The 19,897-nt window shown below is 36.3% G+C and overlaps 1 protein-coding gene across 1 annotated transcript in view; it reads left to right on the forward strand.

Moving 5' to 3' along the window:
* The window catches only part of LOC116579765 (contactin-6-like), a 298,551-nt gene extending 280,972 nt beyond the window's left edge, over positions 1-17,579 (forward strand). The window contains 7 exon segments of the mRNA XM_032325481.1: positions 3,648-3,882; positions 3,981-4,096; positions 5,737-5,923; positions 14,936-15,048; positions 15,814-15,982; positions 16,822-16,882; positions 16,884-17,579. Of these exon segments, the coding sequence (XP_032181372.1) occupies positions 3,648-3,882; positions 3,981-4,096; positions 5,737-5,923; positions 14,936-15,048; positions 15,814-15,982; positions 16,822-16,882; positions 16,884-16,926 (924 nt within the window). The 3' untranslated portion in view covers positions 16,927-17,579.
* Positions 17,580-19,897: the final 2,318 nt, after the last annotated feature.

Genomic DNA, 19,897 nt, shown 5'->3' on the forward strand with positions numbered 1-19,897 from the left:
ACTATTTTTTCTCCTCTAAGGTCAGAAATTACTAAAGGTTAGTAAATAATTGTTTTTGCATGTTCAGTATGTGAGAGGAATGGGAAATCCTGTGTCTACTATTCTTAAAGAGAGGATGTGAGTTATATATATATATACATGTATATATACACACACACACACATACGTGTACATATATGCAATATGTATATTTCCATGATTTATAATGTCCTTTTTTTAAAGCGGGTTTCATCAAACTATTACCTGTGGGCCAAACCCGGCCTGCTCCCTGTTTTCATACACAGATTCCCCTACCGCCACACCCATCCTCTCAGGTGTACGGTGTTGCTGCTTTCATGCTGTTGCAAGAGACCATATGTCTCTCGTTGTTTAAAATAGTTACTATCTCGCCTTCTACAGAAAACATTTGTTGGTCTGTTTAAAAAAAAATAAATTTAGTCCAAGTCATTTGCTCTGTGTGTTTTTTCTTGAGGTATCAGATATATAGATAGATACTTGCAGAAATTACATTAATGGATGCAGTTTCCCATGTATCACTTACATTTGGCATCACATACATGCAGTTACTGAGCCAAATCCTTCTGATGCCCAAACTTTTTTTTAAGGAATAGGTTATATATATTTAGACGGCGACGCATACATTAGTTCAAGCCACCAGAAGGCATTCAGGAACTCTTTCAGTTCACGGAAGAAGAGCTACTCTGTTCCAAGCAGTGGGGGGTCCAAAAATACATTTTATAGAAAGGTCTGTATGTTCAGAGGCCAACAGGACAAGATAGTCTTAATCCAGCTTGGAAGAAGGTCAGGGACGGTACCACCCTAGCTTCTCAGAACTAGGTTTTGAAAAAGAAACTGGGCATGGAGAGACCATTCCAGGACCAAGTCACCACTATTGTAGATAAGATCGTACCTGACGGGCTTTCAAAACTAATGCACAACTAATGCCCATTTTAAATTCAGTGAGAATCTACCATTACGCTTTATAGGTGACAACTTCACGGGGCATCCCAGGTTACTGCTCATGTAAATACACCATGGTATAATCTGCCTGAAATAAATATCCTCCTTGTGTTTTCTCCAGTGCCAAAGTAATGCATATTTTGTTTTTGTTTGTTTGATTTGGTTTGTTTCCGAATGTAGTAAATGCCAATTCCTTTTTAAGGATATCTTTATTCACATCTTATCATAATTTATATTCCCAGGTCCTCTCAAGTTTGAGATACTTGTGGTGAATATGTCGTATAAAATATGACAATAAGGTTAGGAATAATAGGATAAAATACTGTGGAGGAAGAGATAAACACCTATAGTGGGAGTTAATATATATGTATTTTGTAAAGCGTCTGTCAGGGAAAGTATTCAGGCTTCTGGGCCACATGTTCTTTCAGAACATCCAGCCTTTCCATTGTCATCTAAAGCACCCACATACTGTAGATAAAGGGACAGTTGTGACTATGTTATTTCCAAATCTAGGCTGCAGACAAGATTTGGCTCTTAGGTCATGGTTTGCTGCCCTTGGTCTAAACCAAAGATTCTGTTCTTAATCTTTACCAACTTAATAGATTTTACTACCAGAAGAATTTCTGAATTTCTTTTTTCTACTAAACACTTTCTTTGCTTAAAGAGGGAGACTTTCATCCTGACCATCTTAAACAGCTATATATATATTTTCCATCATCTTCCCCTCTGCGCATATGGGAAGAAAAAATGAAGACCCTAAGTAAGTATCTTCCCCTCTTCCCTTTCTAAACTGTGTATGTCGGATTCGGGTCTTTCGTGAGGGAACATCGTGAGAAACGCTAATTTTACTTGACTACCAAAAACTAAAGTCCTTCACTTTCTCAGATGAGCCAAACATCTTGATTTAATCTGGGAGCAGAGAAGCATCAAAAACAGATCAAATGCTCTAGCAAGTAGCTTAAGTTCTCATAAATCTCTTCGATTCCACTAAAAATTAACAGTTTTAACTCTGATCTTCCTGTGAAAGTGCTAATACAAGGGAACATCCTCTTTCCCCAGATTTCAGGACCTATATTTTTCTTCCTCTTTTCACTTTCTGTATTTGTTAGACTGTTCCACATGGCCAGAAACGGAGACCCGCTCAGGTCATCTCAGTTAATGGGGATTTATTTTAAAGCTATGTGGGAGGTAATGAGGATGAAAAGAAGTCTCAATAACCAGGCAGGCAGGTCAAATGAAGAACTGGAACATCATTCATCATTGTCTAGAGCACGGTGGCTCTAGTTTGCTGCCAGCCACTCTGGTCATCCAGCTCCTGCTCCAGTAGTCCCTCATGCTTGCACCTAGTTCTACCTGTTTCCTTTTCTTATGACTTCCTACTTCACTAACAGCTCCATTCTGTCTCTTTATGTGAGTTATGGCTTCCATTTTCTCTTGGCTTTTGCTGCCTCATTGTCCCTCCTGTATTCACTGTACGTTTTCTCTTTACTGCCTACTCTAAGTTTATGTAGGATTGCCCCCACCTGTGTTTCATATTCAAACTCTGTAGGGGAGAGGAATTGATGGGGTCTGTCAGCCACTCTAGAACATGAAGATTTGGCACCAGGACACCATACAGATAGTGATTAAGATAGGACCATTGATTCTGGTGCCCATTGCTGGGTAAGCAGATGTGGTCCAAGTCTCAGGATAATTTGGTACAATGAATGGATATATATGGGTGAAGGAAGACGTCAGAAAAGGAGCTGTAGGTAGGTGGGACACAAGCATTAATGTCCTATCAGGTATGCCTTTATTAGTCTATCAAAATTTTTGAAAAAGGAAAGAAAAAAAGATATTTCTCTTTAAGAAAACCTAAATTTTTAGTTTTTTGAATACAACTTTCTTGTAAACAGGTGGAATATTTGTCTAAATTCAAGCATAAATTCATTTTTGTATATTTATTCTATGTGATTATTTATAATATGTCATATCTGTAGAGTTCTGAGGACCTTATATCGATTTTTGTTTTGTAATTTTAAAAATAATAAGTTAGGTTTTAAATGAAACTTACAGAATTTGGTCTCTGTGGGAATAAGCAAAGTTTTTTTGTTTTGTTTTTTAAAAAATGTCAGGAAAAGTGCACACTGATATTACTACTAATGAAGATGTGTATTAAAAATTACTGAGAGGTCTTTTATCCTTTCGTGTTTGAAAAATATTCTATATTTCTTAAAGCAAATATTATTATATAACAGTTATATTATCTATGTCTTATAAGAATTTGTTGAAAATTTCATGAAAAGAAAACATAGCTAGCCTTGAGATAGTTAATAAGTTAATTTTGTGCCGAGTTAAAAATTCATATCCAAATTATGTTTTAACTTATAAAATATTGCAGTCTTCTAAACCACCTTTATTACATTTTATTATTGCAACTTAATGAATAATCATGGAGATATAAACATGTAAAACCTGTTTTACATTTCCATTTAAATTTTTCATTTATTTATCTGAATATCTTTAATTGGGATCATTTTCCTAATTGTCAGTCCAAATAAAACTATTATTGTTTTTTCAATGTTTCATTAAACAGGGTTAATATCCGTGTTTGTCTATTGAAAGAAATGCCAAATAATCAATAAAAATTATAATAGCTCTATAAAATATTTTTGTAAATACTCAGTAATTGATCACTTCTGCCCAAGTCAATTCCAGAAGAACTACAGAATGGAGAGGAATTTGGGTACATCATCATGTTGCGGCCCGTTGGCTCAACAGCCTGGACAAAGGAAAGAGTACCGTCTGTAGAATCATCAAGGTTTGTTTATAGAAATGAAAGCATCACCCCCCTCTCTCCCTTTGAAGTCAAAGTGGGTGTATATAATAATGAAGGAGAAGGATCTCTGAGTACTGTGTCCATTGTCTACTCTGGGGAAGATGGTAAGTTGTGGTCAGCCATGGAATGGTCATACTTGGGCATGTATGCATATTTTGCATTGATTTCCATGAAGATGATTTTGTCTTTTTTTAAATGATAGAACCTCAACTGGCCCCAAGGGGAACTTCTGTCCAGAGTTTTTCTGCTTCGGAAATGGAGGTGTCATGGAATGCTATTGCCTGGAATAGAAACACTGGAAGAGTGTTGGGCTATGAGGTAGTCCACATTAATTTCACTTTTCCTTGTGAATATGCCAGCTAACCACACAGCAGTTCTTGTTAAGCAGCCTATACTACCAACCTAGTTCTTAGCATATAACATTGTATGTCTATAGCTATCGAGGGGAGTGAGCAGTGGGGATCTTTCTAGGTGATCTCAGGCAAGCAAATGAGCAAATGGTAGCCATTTTTAAGGTGACTGAGTGGTTATCTTATTTATTTATTCAAATCACCATCATATTTGTTTCTTGGGGAATAATAAATGTCTAATCCTCAATGATCTTAAGCCATAGGAGAATTTTACTGGGAAAGCTGTCTTTGAATTGGAGCATGACTTGAATAGATACAGTCATCTTGGAAAGGGCAGTTAAGTGATAAGAAAAAAACCCCAGATTCTCCTTAATCTGTCTTTTTTAGTCTGTATAGCATACAGTAAATCACATTTATGGGCCTTAACTCTCACAGTCAAGCGATGAGACTTATCAATTACTTATTACTCTTTAACTTGCAAATCCAGTGGCTCCCCAAATGGATACTACATTTATTTTCTTTTGGAGTTAAAATAAATGTACAATTCTAAACTTTTTAAATTTTCATTTGTACATTTTTTGTTGTTGTTATTGTTGTTAATGCAACTTCTCATCCAAAAAGAAAGTAAAAGAAAAAGGAAGGAAAGAAGGAAGAAAGGATGGAAGAGAGGGAGGAAGGGGAAAAGGAAAAAAAAAAAAGAAAGTTCTGTTCATATGATAGGTCTCTCTTCCTACTGTAATCCTGAAATGCCTTATCTCTTATTTGAATCCTATTTATTTCTGGAACCTCATCTCTAGTCTCCTCTTTTCTTTGAACCCTTCTCTAATCACTCCCTGATATTGTCATTCCTCATGTTCCCAGAGCATTTTTTTCCCCCAGTATCACGTCTTTGGAATGCATCCTCTGCTTTTTGTTCACCTACATATTCTAACCTCTTAACTAGATTGTAAGGGAATCCTGTCTAGCAAGCTTTATTCTCTTTTGTCTTTTTCTATGTGCCTAAGTCAGTACTAATGTATAGAAAGAGCTTGATATAAGTTGAATTATTAATTAACCTGTCATTTAAACAACTCTAGAGGAAATGTCAAGGGTAAAACATCATAACTAAACTCCTTGATTGAAGGTATGAATCTTCTTTTAGTCCAAGTTATTATATACCTTTTGTTAAAGCTGATAACCTTTAGATACCTCATGAAATACTTTCTTTTGGTACTCCTTTTTTTCTTTAAAGATTTTATTTATTCATTTTATTTGCAGGGGGGAGGGGCAAAGGGAGTGGGACAGAGAAAATCCCAAGCACTGAGCACAAAGCCCAATGTAGGGTTTGGTCTCATGACCCCAAGTTCATGATCCAAGCCAAAATAAAATGTCTGGCACTTAACTGACTGAGCCACCCAGGTGCCCCACTAAAAAAAACCTCTAGATTTTCTAATTTCTATTGTGAATTTATATTTTTAAATTAGAACTTTGGTTATTTTGCTGTTGTTATTATAAGCATATAGTTAGAAAATATTCTTCTACTTATGTTCCTGTTTCTTCCCATAACCTATCTTGGTTAATAGTTGCTGAGAAATAATGAATTATTTGTTCTTTGTTTCTAATGATCAGGTGTTATACTGGACAGATGACTCCAAAGAATCCATAATTGGGAAAATTAGAGTCAATGGGAATGTCACAACCAAAAACATCACAGGGCTAAAAGCCAATACCATCTACTTTGCTTCTGTGAGAGCTTATAACACTGCTGGAACAGGGCCCTCAAGCCCCCCAGTCAATGTTACCACCAAAAAGTCTCGTAAGTATGCATCCCACAACAAGGACCAATACTCATCTATAAATAGAAACATATTTGCTCAATCTCCATTTCATTCCTCCCACCTCATCATTTTAGTGTTTGGCTAGTTTGTCTTTTAAATACTGCCAATTGTTGAAACTTTCTGGTAACAATCAAAAGAAACCATTTTGATGTTTTTGAAATTCTGAAAGAGAAAATATTCTGAGTATATAGATTAAAGATAGAAGAGTGGAATGTTTAAAAGCATGGGTTCTGATGCCTTCCCCCAACCTGAATTCAAAACCTGGCCTCTCATCCTTGGATTGTTGGGTGGTTATTTAAACTTTCAGGGTCTTGATATCCTCACCTGGAAAATGAGAGAAAAATCGTACCTATTTTCTCACAGGTCTCTCTTCAAGAATGAAAGATATAAAGTATCTAAAACATCCTTTAGAACATGCTAAGTATTCGACTGTACTCTGAGGTGATCCTAGCACTGCCAGATGTCTAGATCTTTCTTTATAGGGTAGCTTATTACTGTAGTGTACTTCGAAGTCCCTCACATTTAAGAATTAACTGTTCTGCTTCTCTTTAACTCCCTTAATAATCAGCCAGCTGTCTTTTACATAGGCAAAGCCTACTGAATAAAGGATGAATAGTGGATTGTTGCTGTGTTTGTCCTATGAGTGAGTCTGGCATCAGACAAGTATTCTATAATATGAAGCACAGTGATCAAACATGATGTAGTAATAGCTGCCATGTGTATATTTATGATTATATATTTGTATATTTCTTACATCTTGTAGATGAACATAAATTATTGTGTTCACAGGCTTTTAAAGAAGAGAAATTTTTTTTAAGATTTTATTTATTTATTCAACAGACAGAGATGACAAGTAGGCAGAGAAGCAGGCAGAGAGAGAGGGGGAACAGGCTCCCTGCTGAGCAGAGAGCCCAATGCGGGGCTCGATCCCAGGACCCTGGGGCAGAGGCTTTAACACACTGAGCCCCCCAGGTGCCCCATATTCATAGGCTTTTAAAAACACATTCTTTGGTCTCTGAACCATGATAAAAAAGAGGATTCAAATATAGTTGCTGAATTTTGAGGAAGACTAAATGGTCACACAGGAGTAGTATATCTTGCTTTTAAATGCAGTATTCTTTTCTCTCTTGTGTATTGAAAAAGAATAGGTGGTGGAGCATAATTTGAAAATCAAGTGATAGAAACTTTTTCCCCGTGTACATTATACTTGTCCAATCCAAAAAGAAATTAGAAATCATCTCAGTTCTTAAACCTTTGATTATAGAATACACAATCCACTTTTGTCCACATCACCAGGCCAGCAGCCAAAGACTTGTGTTCTAATTCTGGATACTTCACTGACTCATGACCTGAAGCAGGATAAGACATTGCACTTTTTCTCCTTTAATTTTCCTATCTGCTAAGTAAAAATTCTCTCTGCCCTCACTCTCCCCAAATCATTGATGAGGCAAAAAAGAGGTACTGATTATAGGAGCACCTTGGAAAATACAGTTTCTTGCTAAGAAAGAACCAAACAGATGAACAAAAACCCTCTGGGATCAGTCCATTTCAAGGGTAGAGTATGTGCAACCAACAGCTCTTAACCCAGCTCTCTTCCAATCCACCCAGATGGGGAGAAATTAGGTCATGAACAATCCTCAAGAACTCACTAGCTAGAAATATAGTTCTATTCCTCTTCCTGTTTTATCCCATGCTGACCAAATCAGTGACGCCATTGCCATATGCTGATATGAATGATTTGCTTCTGGAGTCCTTCTGGAGTCTAGCCTCTTCCAGCTCATTTGCAAATCTGGATGGAAATTTCCAGTCATTCAGTAGTTTTAAGATTGTCCAGGCACTTCCTTCTAGCTGATTGAGAGATGCCAAACTCACAGAACATCTTGTGTGTCATTCAGTTTCTATCTTGGGCAAAATCAAGGGTGATTAGAAATGTGTAAAGATAGTATTTTTAAAAACCTCACGGATTTGTATCATGATAAATAGACAGACATAATAATGCAGTTGTTGAAGCAGTCTTAAGTCGGCTTAAGATTACATGTATTCCTGTTGACCAGTTGAAGGTAGACTGAGACCTGACCAATTAACTACTTTAAAAGCATTGTATGTATCTTTAAAAACTTAAAAAATAATGCTTTTCTGTAACTGGAATTTGCTAGTTTGATTGTTCATACAACTTAAATCAGCCATGTATTAGTTTATGCTAACCTATCCTACATGTTTAAGTAGAAAATTCATTTTTGACGTGGTGATCTCAAGTTTGTTCAGTTGACCTATTTTCAGTCCTTGATACTTCAAGTGGGTTTAACTGAACTGTGGATTATATGCCAAGAATGTTATTGGTGGTTTGTTTGAGTGTTAACACGTGATCATCTTCATCAAAGAGTGTGGAACATATCCTTTGAAAACAGTTTGATTAAGGAGGATTAATCTCCCCAAGATGTAATTTTAGAATATATCTGCTGAGAGAAAAAGTGAGATGAGATTCAGAAAATTTTAAATGAAGTTTAGTATTTTTAAACATTCATCTTCTTTCTTGATTAAGTCAAACAAATAAAAACCCTTATAATTCCCAATTTCTTGATAGCAATTTTGTTTCAATATTTCTTGAATTTGGCTTTCACCAGTCTGTATGCTTCAGTGTCATGATCAAAATAGCCAACAAGGACTTGAGAATAAGAAGTTCTGCACGTTTCCATCTCATTGTGTTTGAGTATACATTAAACCTCTAATGTTGTTCTGTAGCATTCTATGTCACTGACATTGTGAAAATGGGATACAAACTGTTTTAGATTCCTATTGTTGCTGTTCAGATTTCCATGATTTAGGGGTTTAAAGAAATATGAATTTATTATCATACCTTTCTAGAGGTCAGAGGTCAGAAATGAGTTTCAGTGGTTGGAAATCATGGTGTTGACATAGCCTGTGATCTTTTCAGAGTGTTCCCCCAAAATTTGTTTCCTTGTGGTTTGTGGAGGCTAGAGACCACCTACATACCTTAGCTGTGACCCCTTCCTCTGTTTTCAAGGCCAGCAGCTTTGTGTCTTCAAACCTGCCTGTGACTCTGATCCTCTGCTTTTGTTATCATATCTCCTCTGACTCTGGCCCTCCTGCCTCTCTCTTGTTCACCCATCTAAAGAGCCTTAATTTAATTGCATCTACACAGTCCCCTTTCCCATACTTAAAAAAAAAAATGAGGAATTACAAGGGTTTTTATTTCTTTGATTTAATCAAGAAAAGAGAGGAATGCTTAAAAATACTAATCCCACAAGTTCCGCGGATTAGTATATGGAAATGTTTATTCTGTTGATCACAGTTACAAAATACTGAGCATGTCTGTATCCTGAGCCCTGTGTTAATTTTCCACATACATTATCTCACTTAATTCTTAATAACAAATCAAGGAATTTCGTATTTTAATTCCTAAATATAAGAAAACAAATGCTTAGAGAAGTTCTTAGGGCATCTGTCAGACTCAGACACTATGAACATGGATCCTCTGAATCTCTTCATCCCATGAACACTGTGTTAGTTTGTAATCTTCATCTCTAACCATCTAAATAGTCCCTCTCTCTCCAGATCTCAAATCTTCAGTCTAAACCTCAAATGGTCTTTAGATTTTTCTTCCTAAAATGGAATCACGGCCTATTCTTCTTCCAAAATTTCATTGTCTCCTCTACGCCACAGAACAAAAGCTAAGAGAATCTTTCACCGTCTCTCGAAACTCCCTTTCTCTCCTCTTCCAGCCCTGGCAGCCCCAGACTTAGTGACTATGGTTTAACATGCCCCGTCTCACTGCACGTACTCTCTGTGTGTCATGCTGCTGCCATACCTGTCAACAGTCACTTATCTTTCCTCCTGATCTGTAAATTTCCCATATTCTCCTGCTTCATGTATTTGCATTTTTCTGGATGTTCCATGACTCTGGCCCATTGTGAGATAATGTTGGAAGGAGACAAGGACTCCTGAGTGGAAGAAGGTTGGCTGTGAGTCTCAGCTCAGCCATGTACTACCTGTGCAGCAGATCTAATTCCCCCATAACTCAGAACCCATTTTCTCATCTGAAAAACAGAGATGATGGTACTTTCCTCTGGAGTTTGCTCTGAGAACTAAAGGATATTATGAACACCAAGGTGCCCCAGAGGCTGCCTTACAGCAAGAGCTTAGGGCATGGTAACATGTATTATTATACTTCTTCTGTAGTGATTTCACTCTCTGCATTTCTTAAAGCAGGAAAGTACTTTTTGCTTTCTTTCTCTTGATAAATCATTGTAGAAATTTTCTTCAAGGGTCATGAAAGGACAGCCAAAGTGAAGATGAGGAATGGCTTTAATGAAACATTGAAGATAGCTCTGATTCCAAATGCTATCCCTGGATCTAACTTTGATTTTCCATGTCCTTGAGATGACATCAAGATTACCTCAGAATAGCGGTGACAGCAAGAAATTCTGCATCCATCACACATTCATACTGTCACTGTCTAGATTTTCAGTCTGATACTTGATCGTCCATTGTAAATTCTCAGAAAGAAAGTTCACATTTACCAAAATCTCTGCCTATTCTGATTGGGTAAGCTTAACAGAAAACAGAGACTTTTTTTTTGAAATATGTTGATTCAGTCAATCACCCAAGAAAATAGTGCCTCCCATGAGCTATGCATAGGTTAGTGCCTGATGGAGATTAAAACAGCCGAGATCTCTGCCTTTAGGCAATTTCTCTTTTAGTGGAGAGGCAACCTAAAAGAAAACAAAACAAAGCAAAACAAAAAAATTTCATCATAGATTATGAAAAGTGGTACAAAGAAAATAAGAGGCTGAGATCTACATAAAAAAAGAGGACCTATGGTGATGAAGGGTATATATTTTGATATGATATAAAACATGAAAGGAGCTAGTGGACAAAGGGATCTCCAAACAGAAAGAACAGCATATGCAAACTTCTGAAATCTTTGTTACTATTGTTACTAGCGCTGATGTTGGCTTTTTTGTTGTTGTTGCTGTTGTTGTTTTTAAGTAGTTATCAGTGATGTAACAGTATCATAGCTTAGTGAAAACGATATATTTCCAAAAGACAACTGAGAAGCATTGCAAATATATTGTGATCCACAGGGATATCACTTAAACAGAATTTAGATATACAATCAAAGGGATAAAAATATTTACATCAATTCCAAGAAGAAAAGAAAAAAAAAATCCACAGCAACAACACTGCTTATATAGAAAGAAATATTCAGACCCAGCAACACAAAGTGTTTGCAAATTTTGGCTCAATTTGGCCCCTGTCATTGACGGACTAATACTCTGTACTGGATTTTTCTTGCTGTAAATTTGCAATCAATCCATATTTAGACATAAAGGAAGCATTAAGCTTTTATTTCATCTTGCACTTATGTTCTTTCTCTCTTGCCCAAATGTCAACCCCATGCTGTTACTTAGAAGTGTAACATAAGAAGTTGTTTTTGAATTGAGTTCACAGTGTGAACTACAGTTGAATATAAATGCCATCTACAGAAAAATTGATCACAGGGAAACCATTAGAGCTGTAGAGGGCTAGTCTAATGTTGCTCTGTCATTTGATTAATAGAAAATGATTTAGTCTTTGAAAATTGCCCAGAAAGATTTTTTAAATTAGAAAAATGCTTGTTTGTTGAGTTTACCATTGGCCAACGTGATGCAAACAACCATGGCCTGTGTTTGATGTTATCCATGTGACAGTGTTTTAGATTTTCAAGGTGATAGAAATCTCAATGTCATAATAGGTATTTGAAATCCAGTTTAATCAAGTACATTAAGCTCTTGAAACCAGATTGGTTAATATTGTTCATATTAAGCAACTTTCTAAAGCAGCTTTCAGAAAATTTTTATTTAAATACCAGACAAAAAGCATTGGCATTGGAATCATCCTCATGGACAAAGATATGGAAGATGATAGACTATGATGATTTCTCAGATAATTAGCTAAAACTCTACCAGTTTATCAGTCTTTCAAAAAGCATATAAAGAACCTGAGAAGAACAATATGATTAAGGGCAAATCTTATTTACCCTAGTTAGAATTAAGAAGCAGATCATTTGCAGACTTTGGAATTGTATTATTACTAACCATCTGCTTTGAACACAATTGAAAAATTGATCATGTCATAAGACTGGAGTGGAGAATTGTTACTCTAAGGAAGGAGAATTAGCAGTTACTGTGTTTTTTAACTTGTACCACTAACCAAGTGAAGAACATTTCACATTTTAGTATATATAAGCTAAAAATCTTGGAAATTAGGAGATTTTTGTCTCATTCCAAAGATAGAAAAGCCAGGCCTCATGGAAGAGACTAGATGCAAATTCACCTCTCTCTGACTTTGAAGGCCAGCACTTCCCACCTCCTAGATAGCAAGAGAGAAAAGCATTCTAAGTGATCTGTGCCATTGGCCATTCACACCAAGAACTGATTCCTGAAAAAACTCTTCTCGTTTTTATGTCCATAGAATATTTTATGTATGCCTTGGTAGATGAAGAAACAAATATAAACATTTTGATGCCATGGCCATAGTCATAAACTCCTTGTCCACATGGTTGATAGAGGCCAGTTCTATCTCCCAGCCTGGAGCTTCCCCAGTGGATTCATAGTGTTGAAAACAGTGCTTTTACTCTAAATAAACAAACAAAATAGACACAGACATAGATGAAAACTTCAGAGTCCATCACTGCCAGTGACATCAAAGGAGTAAATTTATATTTTCTCTGCATTGATTCTATGATGGTGTTAATGTTAGTGCTTCATTTTAAAGAACAAAGGTAAAAGAAATGTGTCACAAGAGCATGCTAGATATTAAAACTATGATATCTTGTGAGAATTTTTATATTATCTCTTTTATAACAGAGAAAAAGATTAGAAAAGGCACTCTGGGATAGTTCAGGGGGAATAGTTACAAAACAATGGTTGACATCTAGTCTTTCAGAAATAAATATATTGACGAACATGCACTGAATGCTTACTAAATGCAAAACTCTTAGGCCTTTAAGACTGGGCTTATATTGATAAAAAATGTCCTAGGGCATGTTTAATCCAATTGGCTTGTTTATCTTATAAATCATATGAATTGCTGTAGGTTTGGCCATGGCAATTGACCTTAATTAGGAAAGCATGATGAATAGATTGGCCACAATTGTGTCACCTATGTGCCTGCACATGGCACAGCACATAGTCATATAGTCTGAGAAAATCACTCAGGACTCTGAGTGGGTTTTCCTTAGCCATCTTTTATAGTCATTTATTCCACATGTATGAATTATATGTCTCCTATATGCCAAGGACTGTGCTGTGTTGGTAATACAGAGTTGGACAAGGCACATGCCCTCAATAAATTTAAAGAAATTCGTGATCAAGAATAGCTATAATTCAATGTGACAAATCCATTACAAAATATGAACTAAGCCCCACTGGGAGCAGAGGGGGAAACATTTATCTCTTGACGGTGTCCCCATTGAGGTGTAAGTAACTAGGTGAACCAGAATAATGTCCTTGTAGGTTTGGGATAACAGGGAATATATGATAATGCAATGTAAGACATCCTGAGACTTTTCCAGTGACATATAAGAGAATAAATAGCAGTTGAGCCAAAGCTCTAAAAGAAATCATTTCCATTTCCATCAGTGTTATAATGAGTTAAATATTATGCTCATTCAGCCTCACAAATTCAAATAAGATGCCAAAAACATCTTGCTGGGTAGTTTTATCTTTGCCTCTGCTTTCCAGCTGAATTATTTTTAATCTCTCCAGTTTCCTAAATCTCAAAAATAACCATGTGGACTCAAACTTTGGGAAGCAGCATGTTGTCACGGAGGAACACCAACTTGGAAATTAAGAGACCGGGATTCTTTTGTGACTCAGTCACCCTTTAACTGCTTGCTTTTGGATAAGTGGCCTCCCAACCTGGACTCTAGTTTTCTTGAATGTAGAAATCTCCAGCTGCACTAGGTCCATTACCTTCAAAGACTGACTCTAAAGTCATCTTCCCTTTTACTTACCATCTTTCTGTGAGACAAACTTAATTTCAGGGAACTAAAAACTGCATTTTGGACTTAAAATAAATGCCTTTTGGTATGATCACCGAGTTTGTGACGGTTTTCTCTTTTCTGGGTTCCCAACAGCTCTGTATTAAATGACATGCATTCTTCTCACTATCCGGCTACAACTGACTAGACTAAGATAAACATGGCCAAATTAAGTCAATCTTCATCTTTCTCCTGGGACTTCTAGCCTGGACTATCTCTGAACAGAGTAGGTTTCAAATGTCAGATACAGAGAAAGTCATGATTTTTGCCGCATTCACTGAGAATAACAAGTGGTCTACGGCAAGATGAGGGTGCAGCAAACATTACCATGGGAAGCGGAAAGAAGAACTTCTTGGCTTTTTGACATTTTTTATTTTGTCCCTCCTAAAGCTCTGCTGCATTTTGCCAAGAGTTCTAAGAAATTCTCCTATATGCCTCATAATCTCTTACTGTTTTGCTTATCCTATCTTGAGTTGATTGTATTACTTAAAGCCAAAGAGTCCTAACTAATACAAGATTAAAAAGGAAAAGACTACTAGGCATTAACACTACTGTGTTGATATGTATAAAGGTTTGCAGCCTGAATTTGCGTGATATGCTCATTGATTGATGACCAAATGGAACACTAGATAACAGAGCCCTCCATCTGTTTATGTGTGGTAAAGTAAACAAACTCAGCAGCAATGATTAATAAATTAATACTGGACATGCAACAAGCCATTATTAATTTATAAGTTTGTCACAAAGATGGTCCCAAATGACCAGAATTTAAATGAATTTGCCTATTCTGACTAGAATTAATATGCTATTTCAAATGACACTGAAAACATTTTTGCCACTTCTATGATAATCATCCAGGACTTATTTTCCCTTTTCTTGTTGATGGGTCATACAGTAACCATGAGCTAATTAATATTCATTTGAATCTTTGATTATCTCTTTAAAGCTCCAAGCCAACCACCAGCTAACATTGCCTGGAAGCTGACAAACTCTAAATTATGCCTGAATTGGGAGCATGTAAAAACCATGGAAAATGAGTCTGAAGTATTGGGCTACAAGGTAAGTATTTCATTTTTCTTTTAATAATATCATTTAAGTTACTAAGAAACCAAGAGTGTTACAACCAAATAAGAAACAAATTTATGCATCTGAAAATACAGGAATCTTTAAAAAAAAAAAACTGAAAAATACTTAGCATTGCTGCTTTCAGATTCTTCATTAAAAATTTTTATGTTCTGAGGACAGCAATGTGTCATGGAACAATAAGAATTAAACTATAATATGCACTAGTTTTTCTTCAAGTGATTCCCCTCACCATCAAAATATGGTGGTGTGTGTGGGTAGTAAGGTGAGATGAGAATGAAATCCAAGAATATATTCAAATAGAATTTCTAGAACTTAGGCTGCAGTAGGATGTGAGCTTTTAATAACATAAGAAGAATCTACCAAGAGTATAGCCAAGGACCCAGAGCAAATTATTTCCATCAGTGGTAACAGACAACATCTCCTGGCAAATGCACATATTCAGACATTTGAAATGGGTCCAAACTAACCAGTGACTCCACAGTGAGCTCCAAGGATAATAGCCTCAAGCTATTTAATTAATAGAGAAGAAATCTATTCTCATTTCAGAAGCATTGGCCAAAGACAAAATCTTTTTTTTTTTTTTTTTTTTTAATGACTGAATTTGAAGAAAAGTCACAGACTGGATATTCCCCTTCAAAAAGTACAGCATTTATTCTGCTATGTCTCATAGTGTTCCATGAGAATCTGGACGTTAAAAAAGTGACATGTCCATTTAACTTGATTCACCATTGTATTCAGATTCTGTACCGGCAAAACAGACAGAGTAAAACACATATTTTGGAAACAAACAATACCTCGGCTGAGCTTCTGGTTCCGTTTGAAGAAGACTACTTGATTGAAATAAGAACAGTTAGCGATGGTGGGGATGGAAGCAGCAGTGAGGAAATTAGAATTCCAAAAATGTCAAGTAAGTTGAATCACCATCGGTGTTGTAGATTTTGAATCTAGACAGCTGCAGCATGAAATCTAGGCTCTATGAATGTTGGGTGAAAAAAATAAAAGGTCTGTGTTTCCATTTTCAGTTGTGAACAAGAGGTGATGAGTCAAGTTTTCTTTAAATAATCCCTCAAATTTGCAACATGCTTACATATTATAAACAGTTTTATGTTTCTTCATTTGAATCTCAAAAAGAAAAAAAAAAGCAAAAGAAAACACACACAACTGTTTGTCATTGGTGCAGAATTCATTCTATTGGCACCAAAATCAGAAAGTTTTTCTCTGGGTACTCACAGGCTTCTGGGAGTAAGGATAGAAAATATGGGACACATGTACTTTTACTCCTATTCCCATTTCTGTGGCAGGCATCACTAATCAATCATGACATGCATACCAAGCTGAGTCACAAATCTCAAATCCTCTCAACACAGTGTTCTAAGCAAGTAACACCAATCAGTCAGATTTAGCATGTAATAATCGTTTATTATTTCTGCTTCAGAGGAATCACTTTCTCAACTGCCTGAAGTTGTAGCTGGTTGAAATCATCAGCCACCACACATTGGCAAATCCTAAGCTGCTCTCCAGTCAGACTCGGCCAGTTTAGGCATTTTTCTTGTTCATGTTTACATTTAAAACAGATATCCTAGAACCGAGAGCTAGTGACACTTCCTAAAATTAAATGTAATGTAAATGCAGCAAGTGTGCTAACACACGTTATTAGAAGAGAAATGATAGTATGCATGAAAACTTAATCTAACAAGCAATTTTGTTTTTTCTCAAGATATTTTGTTTCATTTTTATGTTTTGCAGGTTTGAGTTCCAGAGGAATTCCAGCCTTAGAACCTAGCATCTACTTCCTGTCAGTTGTCATCATTTTTTACTGTTTTACAATTCAGCCACTTACACGATGAATGAAACCATAAATCTTTGAGAGTTTTTTGAAAGCAAATCATTCTGTAAATAAGCTCTCCAGCCCCCATCACAAAATACATGATTAATACAAACTTGTTTGGAAAGGGGAAAAAAAAGTGTATATTATTAAGAACCTGTAAATATCTATGGTACATTAATAAAACAGTTTTAAAAACTTTTGAATTTTAAAGTTCATACATGATTACGTACATTCAGAAAGTGCCAAATAATCTCTGGAGTTTTAACTGCTGTGGCTTTTAAGTGACTTCTATGGGAAATATAAATAACTCCCCTCGATGACGATGATGAATATGAAATAGGTTGCAGTTATCATAGGGAAGATGTATATTTTTTTATATGCTCCAGGCAATTTAGTTCAGTATTAAAAATGTTCACCCTACTTGGAAATAAAATGTCATTATTTGTTTATAGTTGGGATTCTTAAAAATGTAAGCTATTCCAAATGGTGATGATGATGTGCTTTTACCTCTAAATTAGGTGAGGCTAGGAAATATTCGTACCCAATAAAAATGTATATACATGATGTTCCTTTTGACTCACTGTTTTAGGAGGTTCAGGAATAATAATGACAGGAAAAAGTGCTTTATGGCAAAGAAAGAGAAAAGAAGGGAAATAAGCACCCATCTAAAATAATCTAACAGGGGCGCCTGGGTGGCTCAGTGGGTTAAAGCCTCTGCTTTCGGCTCAGGTCATGATCCCGGAGTCCTGGAATCAAGCCCCGCATCAGGATCTCTGCTCAGCAGGGAGCCTGCTTCTCTCTCTCTCTCTCTCTCTCTCTCTGCCTACTTGTGATCTCTGTCAAACAGATAAATAAAATCTTTAAAACAATCTAACAACTCTGGTATATAATAGGTATCTTCTCACTGCAAAACTTAATTTTTTAAATCATTTTGAATTCTCCTATGGAAAATGTTTCCTGACCAAATCTCAGGTAATTATTACAAATTGTTAGCAATGCAACTGGGCTTGTTTTCATACAATAAATAAATCTAGTAACAGAATTATTTAACCAAGTTTTTGACATTTTGGTATATATATATATTCCATCTTCCCTGCAACTATGAAAATAATCCTACACTGTCCAAGACTTAAAAAGATGTTTGCAGGTTGACTCTTCTCTAAGGTGAACCTATTTGAGTCAGTGGTCCTACTTCTTGGAACTGCATTCTGGAAAAAGCAGTCCGAGAGAAGGTAAGGTTAATGAGTAGGCTAATGCCATTCCATGGGGCCATCCGTTTCCTTCACGAACAGCCTTGAGGAGTTTGGCCTCCTGGCAGTCTGCCCTCACTGCCAGCCAATCAGACTTGATGTCCTGGGGAGCTAGGATTGAGAAATGGTCACACTAGTTTTGCCTTCTTCACATGGTGCGACCTCTTAATTATGTTGAAATATTTGAATTATCCTCACAACCCTCAAATCACACAGTCCTCAAAATTGGATTTTGTCCTTTTCATTTCTGATGTATTTTAGAGCTGTTTAAAATACCCAGTGTAGTCGGCAGCAGATGGACAATGACTTTTCATAGTTCAGAATTTCTCCCCGCCTGAATAGTGTGTCAAGCATACAGTACAAATTAATGAGCCTTATTCTCCTCCATGCCCTAAGATATGGCTGTGCTTTGATGGAGCAAAATAAATAAGCAATAGCAAATGCTGTTTGGCACACTCATGTGAACAGCTGCCTGTCCACGACACAGCTGTATTGACCAGAAATACAGGCCCACATGGTCTCAGTGGTTTACTCAACTTGGTGAGAGACAAGATTGTATCATTCTCCTCAAAGCAGATACTGAGAGTTAAAAATACTTTGAGATTTTTGTTTCCACTGATTAAATGAATTTGATACATAGTCATGTGTATAAGTCTGAAGGCAAAAGCAGTTCTTATCAGTAACTCTTACAGGTTTGAAGTTGTGCTTTCACTCATGATTGTAGGAGTATTAAAAGTATGCATTATTCAGTATCTAATATTTATCCCATACCAAAATTTTTGGAATCCAGTTTAGCATTAATATTCAATAACATCTGCTTTGTCTCTTGATTGATTTGAATCTCTACTCTGAGTGAGGCCTGGACACATATTTTAACATTTCCTTATTGCTAATATTAGGATTAAAGGACATAATGTGCACAAGTATTTAGTGTAATGCATGCAACGTTTAAAACTGTCAACAAATGGAGCTGCTGTCATCGGCTGGTATGAACTAGACCCCTAACGAAAGAATTTATTGTATTTCCTTGAGTGCCCAATAGACTATGAAAAGAGATTCAGCCTATATTTATGTCAAAATTCAAAAATGTTACAAGAAAAATGAGTAGTCCACCTACGCCCGACACTAAATGGGAGTAAATAAAGAATGGAACCAATGATGATTCCATCAAGCCATTTCAGGAAGATAATCTGTGTGATGTAGGTACTTGCCTGATATTTAGGAGGGATTTCTAGTGGACCCCTTTACTGACCACAAGTACATTGCTGTTAAAAACTCTTATAAACACGATAACTTATTTCCATACTTCTTACAGAAGGAGAAAAAATGTGGTTGCGCCTGGAAACAGCTTAAGGAGGAAAAGGGACTAAGGACTAGGAGACTTGACACAGCAGAATTATAACTTTATAAACCTGTGGGCCTCCAGGTAATATTAATACCGAAGTTAATACTTCAGATCAGCTCCGTGTCCTCTGAGCTCCTATTCTTCATACTAAAATCGCCCCAGGTCAGTGTCTCTTTTCTAAGTGTACACCAGAAGGTGGCCCATAAGAGAACATGCCTATATCTTTAACAGAAAATCCAAGCAGTGAGAGGTGATCTGGAATCCATCTATATTTCAAATGCAGTAAAATAACTATGCTCTACTGTAAGTTAATCCACTTTTATTAAGCCTCTATATCTTATCAGTCTAGACTGCTTCTTGAGATGTTATCTTTTAAACACTCCCCATATGCCATAATTA

Source organism: Mustela erminea, chromosome 1 (assembly GCF_009829155.1).
Source record: "Mustela erminea isolate mMusErm1 chromosome 1, mMusErm1.Pri, whole genome shotgun sequence".
In the NCBI taxonomy this organism is placed as follows: Eukaryota; Metazoa; Chordata; class Mammalia; order Carnivora; family Mustelidae; genus Mustela; species Mustela erminea.